The sequence below is a fragment of the Felis catus genome, chromosome D1 (assembly GCF_018350175.1).
Source record: "Felis catus isolate Fca126 chromosome D1, F.catus_Fca126_mat1.0, whole genome shotgun sequence".
Taxonomy (NCBI): domain Eukaryota; kingdom Metazoa; phylum Chordata; class Mammalia; order Carnivora; family Felidae; genus Felis; species Felis catus.
In genome coordinates this window covers 111,087,879-111,110,443 of record NC_058377.1, presented here as the reverse complement: position 1 = coordinate 111,110,443, position 22,565 = coordinate 111,087,879, and the positions used below count along the sequence as shown (strand labels likewise).

Genomic DNA, 22,565 nt, shown 5'->3' with positions numbered 1-22,565 from the left:
CGGATGCTACACGACAGAAAGCACCGTGTGTGTGTGTGTGTGTGTGTGTGTGTGTGTGCAAGCGATTAAGCATGGCTACCGTGCTACACGTGCACGACGCATGCAGTTACACGTACGGGTGTGTTACCACGTGTGGTCACCGTGTGCTTGCACGGGCGTGTCAGCACGGGAATATGCAATGAGATGCGCGGTGTAGTTATGAGCACACGTGTGATCACGCGCACGCAGGAGACCGCGTGTGCACAGGCGTCCCCACACGCATGTGGGCGGCGGCCCCCAGCTGCACCCAGGGCCCCAGGCCCCCTTCGGATGGGAAGCTCTGCTTGGAAACAGGTAGCCCCAGAAGGGACAGGTGCACGGCGAGGCAGAAAGAAGAGACGAGCTCAGGGGGAGGGACTCGGACACGTGGAAAGGGGGTGACGTCCTTGGATTCTTCTCTCCCGAAAAGTTCTTAGGAAAGCAGGAGCAAACTCTACCTCTGTGCCGGGTGGGCGCTGGGCCTAGATCCCCTGCTCGCCCGGCTCCCCTCCCCTCAAGGCTGGTGTCCCTCCCTGTGGGCACGTTAAGAGAAAACGAGGCTCGTGGATGTCACGAGCCACCGGGTTCCCGCATCGGGGTCCCAGAGACTAGCACCCCAGCCAACCCCACGCCTGCACTGGGGGTCCTGGAGGGGAGTAGCCTGGCCCGTCCCACCTTCACCCCTCATTACTAGAAGCCGCTGAGAGCCCACGCCCACAGCCTTCTAGAAACCTCAGGACGCCTGGGAACACGCGGGTTCCAAGAGCTCCAGACCCCACCCCTCACCAACGCCAGGGGCCCCAAAGAGCCCAAAGCTACCGCCGCAGACGGCCGCGGCGCCCCACACGGGTCCACCTGCGCTGGCCTCCCTCTCCTCATGCATAAAAGCAGGGCTGGAACTGCCCCCAGCATCACCCGGCTGCAGTGCAGGGCTGGGGACACGCCCCAGGGAGACCAAGGGGACGGCGGTCCTGCTGTCGGTCCCTCCCTGCCCAGGCTCACCCACTCCCCAGAGCAAGGCCACAGCAGGGGCAGTAAGGCAGGGTGGCGAGGTGAGGGCGTCAGGCACGCACGTACCTTCATGCTGGGGATGATGCGCAGGAACCGGAACACGATGAACATGTTCACCAGCCGGGCCATGTCCCACAGCGACAGCAGGCCCAGCATCTCTGGCTTCCTGGAGAGACACACAGGAGATGGTCGGGAGGGCCTCGAGACGTCGGCGACAGCAAGACCGGGAGGTGTGTGTTCAGACACAGAGAAACAGAGACGCAGAGAGCAACGGGGCGGGGGCGCGGGGGAGGGGGGCCCCGTCTTGGCACACGCTGAGCCCGGACTGCCCACACCTGCCGGCCCAGGACAGCACGGGTCAAGGCACAGCCCCTCACACTGGTGCCCAGCCATCGCACCCCGACCTCACACGACAGACACCCAGGTTCCAGAGGCCGGAACACCCCAACTCTGGTCCCAGCCCGAGTGGAAGAGACGTGGTCCCTGAGCCGGTCCCGTCCCTCTCCGCTGACCCCTAACCACCCTCTTATTTCAACCCCTCCCTCTGACCTCGTCCCCTGTCCCTATCACCCGACCCTGTCTCCTGACTCCACCCCCGTCCTGACTCTGCCCTCTCCTGTGATGCCACCCTGCAGCCTGACCCCCTAGGTGTCCCTCGGAGCTTACTGTGGTCTTGTCAACTCGAAACTCACGCTCACGCAAAATGCTCCCGTGATTCTCGGACAAAAGCAGGTTTTCACTGCACTTGAGAAACCAGGCGGCCTGAGCTCCTGCCAGGCCCCGGCTCACCACCACGGACAGCACCAGCCCCAGCCCAACCCGTGTCCCTGACGAAAGCCCTTCCTAGCTGGCCCTGGGGCAGCTGAGCCGAGTCGCTGGCACTTCGGGCCACCCCACTGGCAGACAAGCAGCCCCTGAGACACTGAGAGGGCGGGGCCGGCACAGGCCCCGGCTGGGGCAGCTGTGATCCGGGCAACGCAACCCAACGGCCACCGCAAGCCACACTTCGAGGCGCTCTGGGACCCCCTGGCCAGACAGCCACACTGCTATGCGGCCAGAACCAGGGTTGGTGGGGCTCCAACAGCCGTGGGGATTCAGCAACCCCTGCTTCCGCCATCCCACAGGGTGGGAAACTGGCGCTCAGAGCAGGAGGTGACAAGCCAAGGTCACACGGCTCCCAGCCGCACGCCCCGTCCTGGTGCCAGGGCTGAGCCCACTGCCCGCTAGCGGCTTGTCACAGCTCTGGGAACCCTATCGATCTGACGGCGAGTCAGGACACGTCACGGGATCCCCAAGAGCAACGAGAGACCTGCACCCACAGTCCTAGCGGGCCAAGTTCCGAGCCACCTGCTTCCCTAACACTCGGGCCATGGGCCCTGGAGCAGCCCGAGCAGACAGGCCAGGGCGCCTGGGCACGGGCCACCCACCCCTGGGGCCTACAGGGCGCTGGTTGCTGTAGCCTCCCTCGGTTCTCTCCGGTCACATACCAGCCTGGGTGTGGGAATCGGTACACAGCCAGAGTTGAGATCTCCAAAACCTTTAATCACAAAAGAAGAGAAGGCATCGCTACAGCAACCTAACCTAGGGGGCTTTCAAACGAGCTCTAAAGCTCGCGTCTAACATGCTCCCCCTCGAACGGGGCTTTGGAGGGAAGTCAGAGCTCCGTCCTTGTCCCCGTGGGTTGGTTCCAAACATGGGACTTCCTGCGGCCGAGAAACACACTCTAGTCTCAGGAGGCGGTGGCCTATCCACAGGGAGGGCGGGACACCGGAAAGGCTGGAGGAGCCCGGGTCAAGGACAGACGGGAGGCCCGGCTCTCAGACCGTCTTTGTTCCTGTCCCAAGGAGCCCACACCTCCGATCAAAGACGAACAGATGTCGGACCAATATGGCTGCCACGACGCACACCTCACGCGTGACCCTCCACTCTCACGGGTTCTAGGGAAAGGGCGCCTGACCCCCGCGGCCCCTCCTGCCACCCGCATCAAGGTCCCACTGTCCTTAGTGTCTGTGGCCGGGGCCGGCTTAGAGGGCGGGGACGGTGAGTTCCTCTGGGCCCCCCCCCCCCCCGCCGCAGGGGTCGGGCAGCCTACCCGATGACACTCAAGTGCAGCGGAAACCCCGCCTCCCGCAGGGGTCGGGCAGCCTACCCGATGACACTCAAGTGCAGCGGAAACCCCCCCCCCCGCAGGGGTCGGGCAGCCTACCCGATGACACTCAAGTGCAGCGGAAACCCCGCCTCCCGCAGGCCCCCGCTGGCCGCCCCCCCCAAGCAGCGCACCGGGGCGAAAGCCGGCCCTTTGCCCCTGCAGGCCGGAGCGCGGCTCCCTGTGGCCCTCAGCGCCCGAGGGACGGCCTGGGACGGGACACGGCACAGAGCCAGACGCAAAGAGCACACCGCCCACCCGGAGAGGCCAGCAGCCCGGCCCGTCTCAGACTTTACCAGCAGGACGACGGTGAGGAGCCCGTCAAACACGTTGCTGGAATAGGACAGGTACCCCCGCAGGCCCAGAGCGAACGCCTTGAGCAGCAGCTCCAGCACGTAGTACAGAATGAAGACGCAGTTGAGAATCTGCAAGGGACACACACAGCTGCCTCGCGTCCGGCCCGCGCCACCCGCCCTCCACTCGCCTCCCCTCTTCCCACGCGCCCGCCGCTCACACCCGGGGCATCTCCAGCACCCCAACCTCCTGCCCCACACCCTCCCCTCAGGTGGCCTGGAACCCCACGCCGGCTTCCAGAACTCGCACGTCTGTGGCCCTGCGTCTCCCGACCCCACATCCTCTCTGAGCCCGCAAGGCCGGGGTCACACTCCACCCCCCACCGCCCCCCGAGCCTGCGCCCCCGGCTGTCTCTGCCCTGGCCCCTCCGGTCCAACCTCCAGGGGACCTCTAACAACTCCCGTGGGCAGCGCCCCCCCAGCCTCCAGGGGTGTGTCTGAGACACTCTTCGCATTGAACGTGGCCTCAGGCTACTGGGTCCCGGTCCGTGTTTGAAGCCAGGAAGTAAGACACGGGAGTCCCGAGGGTGGGGAGGCGTGGTGAGCGCTGCGGTCACCCCACCTAGGTGTCCAGTCTAAATGCCATATTCCTAGGGCACCTGGGTGGCTCAGTTGGTTGGGCGACTGACTTCGGCTCAGGTCATGATCTCACAGTTTGTGAGTTCAAGCCCCACATCGGGCTCTGCGCTGACGGCTCAGAGCCTGGAGCCTGCTTCAGATTCTGTGTCTCCCCTCTCTCTGCCCCTCCCCTGCTCATGCTCTGTCTCTCTCAATAATAAATAAACGTTAAAATTAAAAAAAAAAAAAAAATCCATATTCCTAGTGCTGCCTCGCTCACCCGTGAAGAGATGCTGTCAGACCCCATCTGACCAGAAATCTCTCAGAAGCTACCAGGCTGACTCTAGTGCTGAACAATTACCATTAAAAGAGAGAAAATACGGGGCACCTGGGTGGCTCAGTTGGTTAAGCGTCTGACTCTTGATCTCAGCTCAGATCACGATCCCAGGGCTCAGGTCGTGGGATCGAATCCTGCGTCAGGCTCCACACTGAGTGTGGAGCCTGCTTAAGACTCCCTCTCTCCCTCCCTCCCCCTCCCTCCCCCTCCACCCCACTCCCCTTCTCGAGCCAGTGTGCTCTCTCTTTTAAAACAGAAAAAAGAAAGAGAAAACATGGATCAAGTGTATCCAATTTGACTTTTGTCAGGAATGGAGACCAGCCGCCTCTGGAATGTGTCATTCACGAGGAGGAGACTGAACCTTTCTGGGGTCATCCAGGAAAAAAATACAACAGAAAGAAGAAAGAAGAAAGTCTGATTTTCCTGAAATGCAAAATGCAGGAATTCCAAGCGTCAGGTCAGAAAAGCCCTTGTTTCGATTTTCAAACTAGGGTAAGTTTTGCTCCACATCTAACACACAGGACACAATCTGTCCTGGCACGTTACACCAGATAAATCGAACAGCTTCCTACGTAATTAGAGAAGATGTAGTCGTTTGTGTCAATTTTAACATCATTCACGACGCCATCTCCCATAAAAACAACCCGCTTTGTTAAGAGTTCTGGCGTTAGGTACCGTGGGGGCGTGGCTGCTACTTTGCTTAACGTCCAACGTGGGAAAATTGTTTTTAAATTCCTAGAGAGTTTGATGAGACCGCGTAACATTAAGAAAGGAGCTCACGGTTCCAAAAAGGGCTGAGAACCAGCCACGGAGAAGCTCAAATCCCAGGGCCAGACAAGGCGGCCAGACGGGGCGGCCCCACCCGCTGCCTTGCCCCCCACCCCCGCCCCCGCCCCTGGCCTCGCCCGGGCCAGCACCCCTCCTCTGGGGGCGCCCCGCGACGGGAGGAGCCGCTCTGCGGCAGGAGGGCCCCGGGGCAGGGAGGCCGTGCACACTCACTCCCTCTGGCCGCTGTCACCCCGGCCGCACGACCCCAGAGCTCACCCCGAGGACGAAGTCATCACGGTCCCCGGGCAGCACGTCGGCATCGAACACCAAGAACACCTGCGGAGCCAGAGCGGGAGGCGGCTCGCCGGCCGGGCCCGGCAGAGACCTCGGGCAGGGGGCCGGGAGGAGGGGCAGGGGCAGGGGCAAGGGGGGGGGGGGGGGCGGGCGCGAGGCACCTCCCGTGTCCACACGAGGGCAAGGGCACACGCACAGAAATGGACACGAGGTTCCCAAGGGCGATGAGGTTCCCCAGGTAGTCAAAATAGCGGTGGCTGAAGAGGAACTGAGCGCTCCGCAGGAAGGGAGACCGGTACTCGGGCCGCGGCGGGCGCTGGGGAGGGAACACGCGTGTGCTCAAACACACGTGCCTACGGGGGGCACGTGGCCGCTGGGCGCCCTCCGGTGTCCGCACCCCCTTATTCTGGGATTCGACTTTTCCTCCCTTCTCTCTCATCCCAGTCTATCCAGCCTGAGAAAATAATCTCAAACACGAAAATAGGTGCACAAAGACGTTCATCCCAGCAGTCTTTGAACACCAAAAGAGAGGCAGAGAAAGCCTAAACGGTCACTAAGCGGTTTAAGTAAACCACGAGGGACTAGCCGGGGGGGGACCCTGAACACACGCCAGGTGTTACCACCAGACACAAAGTGTTCTGTGAACAAATGTACGTAAATTACACGCCAATAACTGACACGGGATGGCCTTCTGGACACAGTGCTGAGCTGGATGCCAAGGCCCGTCTGGGGACTTTACAGATCAGGGTCAAGGACAAAGGACAAACGCTTTGGACAAACTCAGGAAGCTCCAGAGAAGGACACACAGGAAGTAGGTAAGAGTCTGTCATGCAGACAGGGAAACCCATCCAGAAGGTTCCCCTGAGTCAGGCTTGGCCCAGGCCAGTCCCTGTGGTCTGCAAATTCCATCGGGTTAACAAAACCTCCTCGGTTTCCAAGAGCCCAGCAACCTCTGTTCCCGTTCCCCATCCTCAGGGCCAGAATCCCTGGCACTGACGCCAAGGGTCACCCGGGTGATCAATGCCAACACGCACCGTAAACTTCCCCGTTCACCCCGGGTGGCCTGGCCCTAAGCAGGTGGCTCAGTTACCTCTTTAATCACCCTTTTGTCAAACTCATTGAAGAGCTTCTGAAACTCCTCGGCCGACAGAAGGTCGCCACCGTAGGAACGCACCTTCTACAAAGGACAGAAACACAGGTCAGCAGGGGTCAGCTGGGCCCAGGGGAGGAAGGGCCCAGGACAGGAGGGTGCGCCGGGCCCGGCCCCCACCGGCCCCCGGCCCCGGCCGATGTGAAATGACGCCCTGTGCGGAAGCGGGGTTGCTGGCCGACGTGACCTCCAGGGGGAGCCCAGATCACAGACCGAGGAGGGCAAGGGGAAGAGGGGACTCCGATACCTCCATGATGACCGGTTTCTGGTGGCTGTCCAGCTGGACTCTCTGGAGCACCTGCAGGAAGTCCTGGGGGTCCACCCCGACCCTGGGAAGAAAGACACCGCGCCCCAGTGAGCCCGGCCAGCGCAGCGCACCCGGCGCCCGCCCCTCTGGCCTGGGCTGTGCGCGTGCGACCGAGCCGCCCTGGGCGATGACACGGGCCTCCGTGAAAGAGCCGACCACAGGCCCTCCGACGTCCTGTCGTCTGAAATGCCCACAGACACTACTGTCGTGCCCCCGAGGAGCGCGCTGGCCCTCGGAAGCAGCAGGCGGGACGGCAGCAGCGCCACGGCTAACGAGCCGTCCGAGCCGGAGCCTTCCACACCGACACCACCTCCAGACCAGGTCCCGCTGGTTCGGGCACCCGAGCGCAGGGGCGCAGGAAGGGCGCAGTCGGGGGAGAGGGCCAAAGCGCCTCGGCCCCTGCCGGCCCAGGGTCTCCGGGGCTCACGAGGACGACCCCGCGGCACCAGAGAGGCGGTGTCCTCAGGATGCCCGGGCCCCAGCCCGCAGGGAGCTGGGCAGAGCGGTGCCCGGGAAACGCCCCACAGAGCACGCCACCCCTAAGGCGTTCCCTCCCGGCAGCAGGCGCCCCCACTTCCTCGGGGAGAAGGGGCTCCCGGGAGCCCCGCCACTCACCCTCGAGGGTGGGCTTCTCCCCGTGTGCTCATGGAGGAGAGGACCTCGTAGGCGGCCCGGGCCCCCAGCCGCCTCCGGAACAGCGAGGTCTGGAAGGACTTCTGCAAGCCAGGACGATGGCTCTGAGTGGCGGGGTCGGGCCTCTCCCGGCCGCACACCCCCTCCTGTGCAGCGGCCTCTGGGGGCACCCACCCGCCCGTGGCTGGGAGCGGCGCTTGCCCCCTCGGGCCCCAGGGGCATGGCCAGACCCGTCCCGGCCTGCGGAACTCACGCAGACGTGCTTTTCCGCTCTGCGCGCCTGGGGCCCCCAGCTCTCACACATACGGTGGGCTCGGGGCCGCCTGCCCTGGGAGGGGCGACCTCGAGGCCTCCCTCTAGAAGAGGCCTGGGCGGCAAGGATGTGCCGCGGCTCCCGCTTCCCCAAGGGAGGCGGCGCCAAGACCAGCAGGGGCCGTCACCCCACCCCCGGCCGGCCACCCCTCACTGCGGGGACTGCCTGGCCGGTCAGCTCGGTCGCTCCCCGCTTGGCCTCCAGGGGCAGCTGCTCAGGCGGGAACAGGGACAGAGGCCCGGCTCACCATCAGGTAGCCCCGGAACTGGTTGTAGATGATGGCCGTCAGCAGGTTCATCAGAAACAAGCTTCCTTTGAGTGGGAAAAGCCGCGGTCATCGGGCAGAGTCTAGAGGGAGCACCCCGGGGGCCCAGGGCCAGGCCGGCATCCAGGGGCACAGAGGGGACATGGGCACAGCAACCCCCCGGGGGGGGTGGCAAGAAGGGCAGGGACGGTCACAGAGCAGGGCGTGCTCGTGGTTCCCGTCAGGTGCCCGGGGCACACCAGTCACCCCACACGTAGCCTTGTCCTCATCCGATGAACACGCAAGACACCAGGCCTGCCCAGCCACGGGCACAGGGGTCATCGGTAGTCACAGACCAAAGACCACGAGATGGTCACACTGAGAAGCCACGAGGTTGGAGGGCACATGAGGGGAGGTCATGGGATCGGGAGGGCACATGGGAGGAGGTCATGGGGTCAATAGGGCACACTGGGGTGAGGTCATGGGGTCAGGAGGGCACATGAGGGGAGGTCATGGGGTCAAGAGGGCGCATGGGGAGAGGTCATGGGGTCGGGAGGGCACACTGGGGTGAGGTCATGGGGTCAGGAGGGCACATGGGGGGAGGTCATGGGGTCGGGAGGGCACATGGGGTGAAGTCATGGGGTCAGGAGGGCGCATGGGGGGAGGTCATGGGGTCGGGAGGGCACATGGGGTGAAGTCATGGGGTCAGGAGGGCGCATGGGGGGAGGTCATGGGGTCAAGAGGGCACACTGGGGTGAAGTCATGGAGTCAGGAGGGCACATGAGGGGAGGTCATGGGGTCGGGAGGGCACACTCACACCTGAGCATTCGCCATCTTGCCACTGGGGGCAGAATTTTGTCCCGAGTGACCCCTGCAGACCCACCGGAACTTACCTATCAGGGTGAAGACTATGAAGAAAATGGCATAGGCCCGGTTCTTGGAGTACGCAGGAGTCATCACTGGGAGAAAGAAAGCGGAGAGACTGAACCCTGCTCCCACCTCAGCGTCCCGTCCGATCCCCTCACGGCCCCATGCCTCCCAGAGGAGAGAAGGGCTCGGCTGGGAGACCCGGGAGGCCTTCTGGTCCAATGCCGACCCCCGGCTCTGCCGGCACACCCTCGGAATGGAGGGCTCACTACTTCTCAAGGCCGCTCCTCCCTTCCGCTGAGATCTGCTCCCCTGTCAACTCCCCGCAGACCGGAAGGTCCGCTCTCCCTCGGGTGACTCGCTAGGACTCACGGGACGCGTGGGCACAACGCTCGGGGTCCCGCTGCACAGCTCTCCCTGGGTGTGGAAGCCGGGGGCTGCCCTCCCGGGAAGGTCTCTGTGATGGGGGGATCACCCCCGCGCCCAAGACGAAAGTCACCAGCCAGGGGACCAGGCCACGGCCCAGCCCTGGAGGCCTACGGCGCCCCACCCTGGCCGTACCGCTCGCCCAGACAGAGAGGCCCCGGCAGCCACCCCAAACGTGAGCAGCCACAGCCACCTGAGACCCAGGGCCGGGCCCGGGGGGCAACAGGGAAAGCGGTCAGGCCTCAGAGAGGAGGCCACCGGGGGCCCCGCCAGACACACATCTCATGCGTTCCTAGCTTCCCGGTGAAGTCAGGAGACAGGGGAAAGACAAGGGGAAAGGAACAGACGCAAAGGGAGGAAGCGAGAACAGGAGACGGGAAAAAAACGGAAGAAAAAGGAAAAAGGCAGGAAGAAGGAGGGAAAAGACAAACAGGGAAAGAAAACCAAGGAGCGAGGGAGGGAGAGAAGCCAGCGTCATCCTCCCCCGGGCGATAAAAAGGCCTTCGGCACCCCCGCGGCCCGGAGCCCGGCTCTGCGGCCCAGCGACAACCAAAGCTGCCCCCCCCCCCCCGGGGCCTCTCCCCACTCCTCACACACCGTCAGGGTTGTTGGCCGTGGTCAACAGCACCAGGAGGGAGGTCAGGGCCTCCGGCAGGTTGCGAAAGTACGTCAGCCTCTCCCGGTCCTGCCCGTCGTCCTGCTGAGAGCGAACGTGACAGCTCTGAGGCGCCGTCGGGCCTCTGCCCCAGCGGCCACTGTGAGGCCAGCATCCCCTGACCTGCCATGTCCCCATCACTTCCCAGCAGGCTCTGCACTCACAGACAGGACCTCACTCGCGGCCTCTGGGCCCAAGAGCCAGTGTTCAGGGAGGCCGCGCACCCACAGGGACACCGGCCACCAAAGAGGGTCTGCTGGGAACCACGGCGAAAAGCTCTCAGCCGCCCTGGCCGAGACACACGCAGACACAGCACACACGACCACGCAACCACATGGACAGACACACACAGACACACACACACACACACGCATGCGCGCGCGGCAGCTCCAGCTCTCCCGGAGTCAGAAAGGACGGTTTTCAGTCCCCCCTCGTGGACAGCACAGCCTGAATCCCCAAATACCACAAGTTCAATGAAAACCGGCCTTGGCTGACCATCAGCCACATTCCCAGGACAGACGCAGGACAGCTCCAGGCCTGAGGACAGCAGCCCTGGCCAGGACATGAGGAAGGACACGCTGGACCACAGATGCACGGGGCGGGGGGACCGGGGCGACAGGTGGGAGACACCTCCACACAGCAACAAGCCACTGGGGGCCAAGGAGCAGTGAGGAGCTGGAAGGAGGGGACAGGGGCGGGGGCGGGGGCGGGGGGGGGCAAAAGCCCACAGCTGGAGAAGAGGAAGTGGGGACAGGCAGGTGCCGTGAGAGGGACGGTGGTGCAGTCCATCCCGAGGGCCCCAAATGCCAGAATGAGGGGGCCTCCGTCTAACAGGGGTGCAAAGAAAGCCGGGTGAGTGACGGGGCAGGGAGGGGAGACGGAAGGAGGGCCACCAGGCAGACCAGCCCTGAACCCGCGAGGCAGGGGGCACCCGGGGGCCCCATCAGGGGTGCACGGAAGACCGGCCACGTGGAGAGACCCCGGAGCCTGGGTGGGCCGACACTGACCGTGCTCACCAAGCTAGGGCAGGCAGCCTAACCGGGCCCCGGAATGACCTGGAAGCTTCCCCTGGGCCGCCCTGTCCACCCAAACCCCAAGGCCCCGGGCCGGGTCAGAGCAGAGCACCGTACCTTCTCGCCTGTGAAGAGAAGCATCCCGAGCATGGTGAAGACGCACAGGTGCAGTGCCAGCAGCAGCACGACACTGGGGAGGCGGGGGCGGGCGCTCAGCACGGGACACGCGCCCCACGTGCCCCACGCGCCCCACGCGCCCAAGCGGACAAGGGACCAGGGACAGCCGACCTGACCGCGTGGGGAGCTCCCTGCCCCGACAGAGTCCGCCGTGCGCTCAGCTACTGGTCCCGCCCTAAGGGAGCCCCCTTTCCCTGGCAGGGACGATCGGTGACCCCAAAAGCATTTCCTGGGGGTCCAAGGACCCCGTCTCCCAGAGGGGAAGGCCACGCCCAGCCATCTGGGCTGGAATGTGAGGGGTCACCCATGTGAGCCACTGGGGGAGGGGACGGAGAGAGAACTGGGGGAGGGACGGGAGGAGAGCGGGCGGGGAGGGGTCACGGCCACAGCGGGGCAGAAGGGAGCACCCGCAGGGCTCTGCGGCTATCGGGCAGGGGGCACAAGGCCACTAAGGGGCTGCCGGGAGGCCGCGAACACCCGCCCACCGGCCTCCCCAGGCCGCAGTCCCGGCGCCCCCACGGCACAGCAGGGAGCAGGAGACCCCAGCCGCCCCGCGAGCCCACCTGGCCATTTCCGGCAGCGACGACCTGATACACTTGAGCGTCTTCTTCATCATGGAGGAGTTTTGCATCAAGAAGAAGGGGCGAAAGAGCCTGCGAATCCGCAGGGGCTGAAAGACGGCAGGAAGGGGCCCCCGTTTCCACCCAGGCCGGAGGCAGAAGGCCGAAGAGCCCCGGGCCCCGCTCACGCCCCTGCCCCCGCCCCTCCTGCCCCCGCACGCCCCAGCTTCCACCTCGGGCTCCACACCCTCCTCCTCACACCCCTGCCAAGGGGCCACCCCTGCCATCAGAGCACCCAGGGGCCGCTCCCCGCGCCCCACCCCCCCACTGTCCTCGGGACCCCCCGGCCTTCTCGAGGGCCCCCCTCAGGCGCCCCTTCTCCCTCACCTGCTAGGAAGACACCACATGTCCCGACACCTTCACTCGCAACAGAACCCTCGCCCCCCCACTCACCCCTCCACCCCTCCCGCGTGTCCCCGCTCCCGACCCAGCCGGTCCTCCTGTCCGGTGACCTCCAGGCCTGAGTCTGCCCAGGGCTTCGGGCCGTCTCCCGGGGCCTGACCCGAGTGCTGGCGCCCAGGGCCCCTCCTGCCCTCTGAGGCCTCGCACTCCGGCGAGCTCATCAGGCCTCTTGGTTTTCAGGCTCACGGTGATGATTGTCCCTCCCACGTCCACCCGCCCCTCCCAGCTCTCAGCTCCAGACTCCGGGCCCCCTGGGCTTCTCGTCTCAGAAGCACAGCTAGGTCAGCCCCAGGCCCTACGGACTGCCCAGAGGCCCACTCTGGCCCGCCCAGGGCCCGCCCCTCGCCGTCCCGCTGGCTGCGGCCTTGGCGGCCTTGGCCCGTCTCTGCTCAGACCGCTCTGGAATCCTGCCGCGCACCCGCAGGTGTCTCTCGCGACCGAACGAGCTCCCTCCAGCACACGGCAGACCCTCCAGATCGTCTGCACCACAGGTGATCCCAAGGCCTGACTCAACCTCCCTCGGCTACTCGCACCCTCGGAAGGGGCCCAGCTCCCGGCTCAGGACGCTCAGGGCCACGCCCCCAGCCCTGCCCCGTGGGCTGAGGAACCAGCGTCCCCAGCTCGCCCATGATCCGCTCGCTGCCCCTGGAAGGAACCTTGTCTCAGGGCCCGTATCCCGAATCTTCCGGCCATCCCTCAAGGCCAGGCAGGGGCTGAAGGTCCTGCTGGCACCCGCACCCGGGGTCTTGGACCCTCACCAGTAAGCAGACACGGGACAGGGTATGGCTTCTCCCCGGGTGTAGTGACCCGACCTGCCCAGGGCCCTCCTGACACGGGGGCCACGTCAGGTCATGGACACGGAGACACGTGGCCTTGATGAAGGATGGGACGGTTCATCCACAGGACTCAACCCTGATTAGACGCCAGCCTAGGGCCAGGGTGGGGTGCCCCTGGGAGGCCCACACAGAATCACAGCTCACCACTGATCTGCAGATACCTGGTCCCCCGTGAGAAAGAGGCACAGCAGAGTCGTGACCATGGCCTATCCGGTCACCGGTAGACCACGAGGGATGTGACCCTCCTGGCCACAAAGTAGAAATGGACGTGAGAGACGAGACCGGAGTGGGTGGGATGCCCCTGGTTCTCCTGCCCGCCCTGCCCGCCCTGGTGCCTGTGTGAGTTATGACTGGCCAGCTGGCCACAGGGAGAAACCTGGGGCCTGGTTTCTGGACGGTTCTGGGTGATGGGCTGACTCTACCCAGTGGACCACCTGTGGCATTACAGCCTCAATCGGGAGAATCCCCCCCGAGACGGTACCGAAGGGAAAGTTCTGCGGCAAGCGGGGTCCGCCCCGTCTATACTGGGAAAGGTAGCGATTCCTGGCATCAGGGCCCGGAAAGAACAGGCCAGACCACAGGGGACGGGGTCCAGGAAGCGCATGTGTGGATGGGCAGAGTGAACACCCACAAGACACAGAAGGACGCGTCCTGTAATGTGCCAGCCTCTCCCCCCAGGGCACCACTGACGCCCCGCCCTCCAGAGGCAGAGCCCGGTTCAACTCGGCTCACCCAGCCCGATGCGGCCCCCTGGCAGGGGGTGGGTGACTGCGATGTGCCCCTTCCCCAGGCACTGGACAGACAGGCGTGTGGGCTGGGGCTCTGCCTGGGGCCACCCAGGGGCCACCCTCTGAGCCTCAGGGGCCCACGCTGCTTCAGGGCAGCCCCACAGCCCCCACTGGCCTCACGATGGCCCTCACCCTGAAGTGCCTGGCCCGCGGGAGGGCCCAACGGCCCTAGGCAGGCTCAGTGACCCCAGCTGTGGGGCACAGCCCTCTGTGGGACCAGAAGGCGCATCAGAGGCTCTGAGCACCAGGACGTGACAGGAACAGCAACTCCTCCCCCGACCCCACGATTCGGTGTCCTGCTGCTCTGGGTGGCGGGGGAGGGGGGAGACCCCCTCCACCAGGGACACACGTAAGAATTCACGCAAAGCAGGGTGCCGTGCCAGCGGGGGTGTCCCTCTGCCAAGGACAGCCCGGGAGTGGAGGCCTGGGTCCCCATTTGAGGGGAAGCGCCCCGAGTTGCTGGGGAGCTGGCGGAGGCAAGGGCCGCGGGACGCAGAGGGAGAGGAACTTGTAAGTGGCAGTGAGGGCCCCACCGATAACAGAGCGAGGTCTGAGCTGTGCTCGGTCTTCCTGGCCTGTTGCGCAGATGTGGGCTCGTAAGCTAACGAGGCTCTTTCCTGCTAGGAAGTGGGAGGCGGGCCCTGCGCCCTCCCCTTGGCGCCTCCCCCTGTCAGCCTTGCAGCTCTCTCTCTCTCTCTCTCGGCAGCGGCTCCCCGCTTGCTTCTGCCAGCGAGGGCGTGGACAGAGGCTGGGACACCGGAGGGGCAGACGGATGGCTCCCTGCTGTCCCCTTGCTGTCCCTAGGGCAGGTACCCACGCCCTGGGGCTGCCAGCCGGCCCTGCCTGCGGCACTCCCAGAACCAAGCAGTCTCCGCAGGGGCACTGGTGATCTGCACCCCTCCAGGCGTCAGGGGCGGGGCGCCAGCTCTGGGGGCCTGTCCCCCGGGGCTTCCTGCAGTTCTGTGTCCCTCGGGGCCCCGTTCTGCTTTGTCGGTTACTCGACACCTGTTTAAGCCCTATGTAAACTCTCTTGGCTAAAGCACCCGATGGGCTTGTGTCCCCGACTGGCCCTGAGGGACACGGATGTCCCCACACCCACTTTCCCTGCTTCTCCTCTATCCAATCACGGGGCAGAGCATCCAGGTGGGGGGGGGGGGGGATGGTGCAGCCAGAGAGGTTTGGGGCCGGTGGCCAATGTGGGCCTTCTTACCGCAGGCCCCAGAGCTCTGGGCGCGAGGCCCTGGATGGTGCTTTCCTGGAGGACCCAGGCGGGCGGGAAATTCAGCTGACAAGTGGGGAGGCAGGAATTAGCAGTCCCTGTGCCCTCCCCAGGCCTCAGGACGGGACTTCTTCTACAGGACGGGACAAGGCCAGCGGCTGACTGAAACGCTAGGAGGGTGGGAAGAGACGGGCAGCGGGCGGGCCACCCAGAGCTCCCCGCTCCCGCCTCAGAGCCACCGCACCACCTACCTCCTGGCAAACCAGACTCAGCGACACGATCCAGTCCGCGAGAGACACGACCAGCACTGCGAGGTAGGCCAGCAGCCAGGGGTTCTTCCGGAACTGGGCCCATCCAACCAGATAGCTCTGCAAGAGAGGCGGTGGGTGAGCGGGCGAGCGGGCAGCCCCACAGACACCAGCCCTGCAGCCGGTCCGAGGCCGTGGACGCGCAGGGGTGAGACCGGAGCGCCCGGGGCAGAGATCCCCCCCAGCCTGCTGGTGACCTCGGGCACTTTAACCCCTCTGGCCCGCCGCCTCATCGGTCCCGCCCGTCCCGGCCGCCAGTCTGGCTCGCGCACAGAAACCACTCTGGGAAAGAGCCGTTCTGGAAAAGGGGCAACGGCACTCGTGGTCCGCTTCTGGTTAGGGCCGGCCCACACCCAGAACCGTCTAGACCAGGTCTTCCTCGGGGGCCCACTGGCCAGGTGCCAACAGCCCCACCGGCAGCAGGGGCATCCAGAGGTCACGCTGCGCAGACAAAAATGTACGCTCTCTATCTTTCGAGACTCCCCAACCGTCCCAACCGTTCGGAAGACGCTAATGAGAACCGCTCCCCAGTTTCAGTTCCAGTCTGAAAGCCCTCAAACTCATAAACACATCGTGGGCTAAAACAGAAACAATGTGAAGTGGTCCGGGCCCTCGGTCCCCCACGGCCCCCAGCACCAGCAGCAGGGGCCCGAAGCCACCCCCACAGCAGGACAGCCCGGCAGGCGCCAGACCAAGGCCCTGCGGGGCTCTGGGGACAGTCTGCCGCACTACCTGGGGCTCCGTGGCCAGCTGCGTGTGCTCGGCTGGGCCTGTGGCGCTGGGATCGCTACCGTTCGACCAAAGTAACAGGACGTGTGACCCAGGGGAAGATCTCTCGGCCCCTCCGCATCGTGCTGGGAAGCCGCTACGGCTCTGAACCCCTGACGTGGCTCAGAAGTTCACATGAAGAAGGCCGGACCCACTTCCAGCTTCCCGAAGGACTCGGGTCAGAGTCGGACACACGGCCGCGCAGCAGCCGGCCTTTTCCAGCCCACACCCACCTCCTCCCGTGTTCCTCCTCTCTTGGGGGCGGGAGGGCGGCCCACGAGCGAGACCACCGGTCCTCTCTTGTTCCGTCGGGGTCTCTCCTCACAGAGGCACTGCCAGACCCTGGGCCACTCCCAGAGGCCCCGCGAGGCCGTGCACCCGGCAGGCCCGAACCCAGACTCGGTTGAGTCCAGAGAGAGAAGAGCTGACGGGGTCTCTTGTCCCCCAACCAACCCAGGCCTTTGCTCACAGGGGGAAGGTGCAGTCAGAGAAAAAAGGCAGCCAGCTCCGGGAGCGTAAAGGTTAATCCGGAGGGCAGCACGCAGGCTGGGGGGGCACCGGCCCCCGCGCTCTGGCACCCGATGGCGCCCGGCTCACCTTCACAGACACGTCAGCCACAAAGACCAGCAGGCAGAGCGCCTCGACGCTCTCGGTGAGGCCACAGGGCGGGTCCCAGGGGGCCGAGCGGAAGCGGACGTCCGCGGTGCTGGTGAGCGAGGAAGGGGTCTCGACAAAAGCCAAAAGCAGGATCAAGAAGATGGTGAGGCTCAACGTCCTGAGAAACGAACCAGAACTAACTGAAACGCACGAGCCAGCGAGGCTCCGGGCCGCAACGCACATCGGCGGCAGAGGGCCGGCCAGGACAGCAGGCCACTCTCGGCGGCTTCCAGAAGCAGAGCCCCCGCCTCGCGGTCTGCGCCCACTCTGGAGCGGCCAGCTGACGCTGCCCAGGCCAAAACTCAGTGGCGTGGCTGGACCTCATCACCAGGAGGGCCCCGCTTTCCGTGGGCCGGGCCCCGTGGCAAGGAGAGAGGGGAGGGGGAGCCCGCCTGGACCCTGAGCCGGCCTCCCCCCACCCAGCCAGGCCGCAGGCACCCCGCGCGGCGTGCCCCTTCTCACCACTGGCAGGTGTTGGAGTAATACAGTCGGTAAAGCCACATCGACCTGGCGTCCATGCGGTGGTTAATGGAGCGGTACTGAAGGTCAAAGACGCACGGGAGAGCATGAGCGGGGGCCCCTTCGGAGCCACGCAGCACAGCCAGCCCCGTGCAGGGCCCCCGCTGACCCCTCGACGGGCCCTAGGCGGGGACACAGGCTGTGGACCGGAGTCCACTCGATCGCACACGTGGAGAAAGGGCTCTCTCGTGGCCCAGCAGGGGCACGTTGGCAGGCAGACTCAGAACACCCTGGGCATCCATCGCCCCGCGTGGATACCTGTTTCTAAGTGCACAGCTGTGCCCTCTGCCTGCCCGTGACACTGTCCCCTCTGCTGTGCAAGGCCCTACAACGGTGCCGCTCTCCAGGATGCCCCCCACCCGGCACACTGCTCCCCCCTTCCATATTCTATTTCCCGAATTGAGCCTCAATAGCATTTTCCAGCAGGGGATGGTCTGGCCATCTTGGAGCATCTTTCCCCAGACCCGGACAGGCCCTCAGTAGGTGGTAACTCAACGAAACGAGTGTTTCCAGGGTTCAAAAGAGCACCCAGTGCCCACCTGCTTTAGGGAGGACTCCAGGCGAGCCGTGCCCAAAGTGCCCGTCATCACGGTAATCACGGCCACACGGTCCAGCGACCGAGGCCCTGGCCCCAGGACAGCGAGGAGGGGCCCATCGGGGCAGCCGTCACCCAGTCCCCACAAAACCTAGAGGCGGGCCCAGGCCCAGCCACCGGGAACGGGTGCCACCCACCTGGATGGCATCTTCGATGAAGACGGCAGCCTGGTCAAAGCAGAGATCCTGCCTGGACGCAGCACCTGCAGGCAGAGACACACATCAGGTGACGTGGGGGATGACGTGGCACTCACCTGCTACAGGGCCACTGAGCTCAAGGAGAGAACTTGGAGGCATTCTTTCCTAAGGCTCTGGAATGACCGGCCTTTCGCCCTGCCGCGAGTTTGCACACAAGAGAGCCCCAGACCTGGGCTGGCACAGGGAGGACTGTGCGGCCGTCACTACCCTTCTGCCGCCTTCACCAACCAGCAACCTGGGGCCTCAGGGCCCAGGAGGATGGACGGAGCCGCCGTGGGCCCCAGGAAGGCTCCCGACTACAAGGGGCCTTGAAGTCAGGCGGCTTGAAGCCATCCCAGCACCCCTGTCCCCTGCCCATCAAGGAGCCATAAGCTGCAAACGAGATCAGTCCCTGCGGCCTCGGGTTCTGTCCACTGATCGTGGGGCAAGGGCCACCTCTGTGGCTTTGGTGCAGAAGCTGTTGCTGGACGCAAAGGGAGAAGGCAGGCATGAGGAGCCGTGGTTCGCAGCAACGGAGGAACCTCACTGCCCGGCGCCCAGGAGAGAGGGTGCAGCCCAGGCAGCCCGGGCCCCGGGGGCGGGGAGAAGAGCCCGCACGCAGCCCCAGCAGCTCCTGGATCAGGGAAATGACATGGCAGCGGTTCCTGTTGAAGATTCTATTTTCACACGTGGCCCCTTTGGGCCAGCAGCTTCTGAAAACTGCCCTTAACCGGTACAGAGAACGCACAGACGTGTGCACAGCTCTAGAGCAGAGGTACCAAAGCCAGAAGCGGAGCAGGCCGTGGACCACTGCCCCACTCTGCCCGCCATCCCCAGGGAAGCACACGCACCTGTCCTCAGGGCTCCTGCAGCAGGGTCCGGGGGCCAAGCAGGGATGCGGGGGACCCTGGACACAGGTAGGAGACTAGACTCCTTCCCCGCTCTGCCACGGCACGCCGTGTCACCCAAAGCGAGCCCCGCCCTCCATCTGGGCCTTGGTTTCCCCCCACGTATAACCTCCATGCCCTGAAAGTTCTCCCAGGGAGGCTCTGAGGGTGGTGACAGCCTGCTTCCCCGACAGCATCCTGGGAAGAACTGTGATCAGACGGCACTCTCTTCTATCCGCTGCCGTAGGGAGCCCCGGACAGCGCAGGGCTCGGCACGCAGCAGTTCTCAAAGCTTCTTTATCGCGTGAATGAGTGAACAGCGAAAGAGGGGAGCCTGTGAGGGCAGGGTGGTCTGAGGGCCGGCAAGAGGCCCCATGTTACCAAATCCCCGGATAAGAGATGGGATCTCAGCCTGGAGAGATCTAAGGATACAAGCTTCCTGAACAAGAAGAGCCTCCGGGCTCACTCCACGCCCAGGCGTGGGGTGCAGCGGAAGGGGCTCACGCCCAGGCAAGCCATCAATGGCCAGGGGTGTCAGGCACCCGGGGACTGTCCAGCACTCATCACACCTCTCGCCTGGGCCTCAGGACACCAAACCTCAGAAGGGCCACGCCACCTGCTCTGCAGCCCCCGACACCAGCGGCCAGAGGTTATCTCGTCACAGATCCTCAGTCATGAGCACGTCACAGCTTCCCACAAGTCCCCAGCGCTCCAGGAGGAAGTCCACACTGCCCTCAGCCTGGTGCGGCCGCTGCCCCCCTTGCCCACCACCCGTCCCGCTGCTTCCTCCACCCTACGCCCTCTGAGCCACTCATCTTGAACTCGGCCCCACCAAGGCCAAGCTCTCCCAAGACTCCATGCCCTGGCCCGGGCCGCTGGCCCTACCCGGAGCACTGTCTCCCAACGTGGCGGTCTAGGGACCGTCACCCCAGGTGGCAATCGCAGGGCACACCAGGTTGGAATGTCAGCGCAGAATGTCTGCCATCGAGAGCAGAGGACAGCAGGGGCTCCAACGCTGCTCCCACATCAGCCCTGGACCAGTCTCTCTGCCTCTGCCCCAAGCCCCCCGCCCCCCACCATCCCCAACATCCAGTCTAAGCCCCCTCTCCTGTTCCAGGCTCCACCCTGCACTGCCTGCCTGGGACCCCGACCAGCTCCCTGATGACCCTGGGCAAGCCCCTGCACCTCTATGCCTCAGTTTCCCCTCACAGGTCAGATGCGACGGGACGGCTGTGCAGACTGTATGGGCTGCTGTAGCTACTAGGTATTATTCTAAAAGCCCCTTCCATATCACGACAATCCCTCGGCCTCTGACTTTTCCGTAGCCAGAGAGAGGGGGGCGCCCCGACCAGGAACAAGAAACCAGCCACCCTCTCCCTGCAGCCCGTGAGGTGAGGCTGGGTCAGAAGGACCTGACCGCAGAGTCTGTGGGGCAGCACAGTCCCCGGACCCCGGTTGGTAGGAGAATCCGACTGCAGGACGAACCCCACCCAGGAGCCCCGCTAGGGAGCTGGGAGGTGACCAGCCGTTCTCGGTCCCCCCTGCCCCCGGGGCCAACAGCCTAGCCGGGGAGACTCAGAACACAGAGCGTCCCCTCACGCTCTCGGGAAGCCTCATCGAGGCATGGCGTCGGGACAAAGAGCCCTCTCTCATGGTCCACGCCGCCTGGCCCTGGCTCCTGGCTTACAATGCAGGTCTCAGCGGCCTGCCGTCCACTCTGCCAAGACTAGGTAGGACCTGCACAATCAGGCCCAGAATGGCCATCAGCACCGACTGCCCCATCTCGGCCACCCGGCCGGGCCCCATGCAGAGGGCATTCCCAGCAATCTCTCCGAATCGTCACAACGCCCCTCAGGTCAGCCCCTCCGACTCCGTCCCTTTTAGTGAAGCTTAGAGAGGTTAGACAACCTGCCAAGGTCACACAGCCAGAAGTGGCAGCACGAGAAAGACACTCCGACCTCCAGACACGAAGTCTGCAACCCCCCCCCCCCCCGCCGACACCCAAATGCCGCCACGTCCTATGTCCCTTGTCCAGGGATCCGTGCTGGATGGAGACCTTTCCTGGGGGACAGCCTCTGAGATGGGCAGGCAGGTGGCTGCCTCGGCCTCCGGTTTTCTCGTCTGGGGTCAGGCACCCATCCCCCCAGTCCACGGATGGGCGCACACCACAGGCCCCTCCTGGACCCAGGAAGAAAGTTAAGTCCGGAAAAGGAAAGTGGCCTTGGAAGGAGCACCCAGCTCGGCACTAGCAACAGATCCCAGGGCTGACCTTGGACAGATCCGGGATACTCTCCTGGCCGGCCTCGGTTTCCTTCTCTGCAAGATGAGGCTGAGGCCCTTCCCAACCCCCCGGGCGTCTGCCAGAGGCCGCTGGACTCCACCCTCCCGCCCTCCTCGGGATTCAGCAATTTCTCTGCCGTAAACAGGAAGGACAGGAGGGAGCTGCAGAGGGCAAAGGGAGGAAGCTTCCTCCCTGGCCGGGGTGGGGGGTGGGGGGGCCGCCCCAACCCCAAACTGAAGGGGGACCAGCCCCTGGGGAGCCTCCGGGCACCTGGAATGAGAGGGCAGACTGAAAGGACTCCTAAGTCTACTCCCAACGGGGTTCGAATCCCACCTCAGCCACCTCCCCGCTGGGTGACCCGGAGTATGGGCACGCCCCTCTCCGTGCCTCAGTTTCCCCCATAATAACCGGGAGGAAAACGGAAGTGCTGCTTCCTAGGAGTCACCAAGGAGATCCGCGAGGCGCGGGTCCACCCGAGACGCATCGAGGGGGCTGCACGGCGCTGGCTGCCCCAGGCTGGCCGAGGCCGGCTGGTCGGAGGCAGGGCGCGACCCTGCAGCGCTTGGCCGACTCCGCACCCGCGCCAGTGCCCGGGTCCGCAGGGCGGCTTCCCTGGCGCTCCGCGCCCGCTCGGACCCCGGCCCGGGGGTGGGCGCGACGGCAGCGGATGGCGCGGGGCCGGGGCTGGGGGGTGGGGGGTACCCCACGCGCCACCCCTGCGGCCCGCTCCCCTCGCCACGCCGCCGCTCACCAGGCCCAACGCGGACGCCGCGGGAGCCGCCCGAGCCCGCCGGGCGGCCACTGCCGCCCCGGGCCCGGCTCAGAAGGGGCTCCGACTCCTCCCGTGGCTCCTCCATGGGGTCGCCGCGCGCCGCCGGACCTTCACCGGAGCGCAGAACTCCGCGCGCGAGCTCCACTGCGCAGGCGTGGCGTCCCCGCCCCCGGAGGTCGGGAGGAGGAGCGGACCGCGCTGTGACACAGGGGATGCCCCTTCGCCACCAGCCAATAAGAACGGAGGATTCGCGTGAGGAGGCGTGGGCTTCCTAGGCCCCGCCTGTCAGGGGCGGGGCTCAGCTTCCTTCCCCGCAGGGAGGGGCTCTAAGGACCTCCCAGGGCTGGGCGGAATGCCTCCGGCGACCGCGGCCCCTGGGCCGGGTGCGTCAGCAGCACCTGGGCACTGGGAAAAAGGCCGACTCCCGGGCACTCCCCGAGAATCAGAAACTCGGAGCAGGGCCCAGG

The 22,565-nt window shown here is 65.2% G+C and overlaps 1 protein-coding gene across 8 annotated transcripts in view; it reads right to left on the bottom strand.

The window, feature by feature from the left end:
* TPCN2 (two pore segment channel 2) overlaps positions 1 to 22,269 on the bottom strand; it is a 47,720-nt gene extending 25,451 nt beyond the window's left edge. For 5 of the 8 annotated variants that reach the window (XM_023240176.2, XR_002736459.2, XR_002736460.2 and 2 more), the window contains exons 1-18: positions 22,078 to 22,267; positions 18,120 to 18,184; positions 17,331 to 17,407; positions 16,809 to 16,986; positions 15,387 to 15,503; positions 11,834 to 11,940; positions 11,211 to 11,283; positions 10,023 to 10,125; positions 9,026 to 9,091; positions 8,136 to 8,200; positions 7,558 to 7,658; positions 6,883 to 6,964; positions 6,576 to 6,662; positions 5,682 to 5,801; positions 5,468 to 5,527; positions 3,472 to 3,600; positions 2,517 to 2,566; positions 1,096 to 1,195 (exon numbers count right to left, since the gene is read on the bottom strand). In XM_023240176.2, coding sequence (XP_023095944.1) covers positions 1,096 to 1,195; positions 2,517 to 2,566; positions 3,472 to 3,600; positions 5,468 to 5,527; positions 5,682 to 5,801; positions 6,576 to 6,662; positions 6,883 to 6,964; positions 7,558 to 7,658; positions 8,136 to 8,200; positions 9,026 to 9,091; positions 10,023 to 10,125; positions 11,211 to 11,283; positions 11,834 to 11,940; positions 15,387 to 15,503; positions 16,809 to 16,986; positions 17,331 to 17,407; positions 18,120 to 18,184; positions 22,078 to 22,183 — 1,686 coding nt within the window. In that variant the 5' untranslated portion in view covers positions 22,184 to 22,267. Of the gene's footprint in view, positions 1 to 476; positions 552 to 1,095; positions 1,196 to 2,516; positions 2,567 to 3,471; positions 3,601 to 5,467; positions 5,528 to 5,681; positions 5,802 to 6,575; positions 6,663 to 6,882; positions 6,965 to 7,557; positions 7,659 to 8,135; positions 8,201 to 9,025; positions 9,092 to 10,022; positions 10,126 to 11,210; positions 11,284 to 11,833; positions 11,941 to 15,386; positions 15,504 to 16,808; positions 16,987 to 17,330; positions 17,408 to 18,119; positions 18,185 to 21,314; positions 21,970 to 22,077 lie in introns of those variants that run through there. The other 3 variants (XM_023240177.2, XM_045039674.1, XR_002736462.2) reach the window with 3 other exon arrangements.
* Between the last annotated feature and the right edge of the window lie 296 nt (positions 22,270 to 22,565).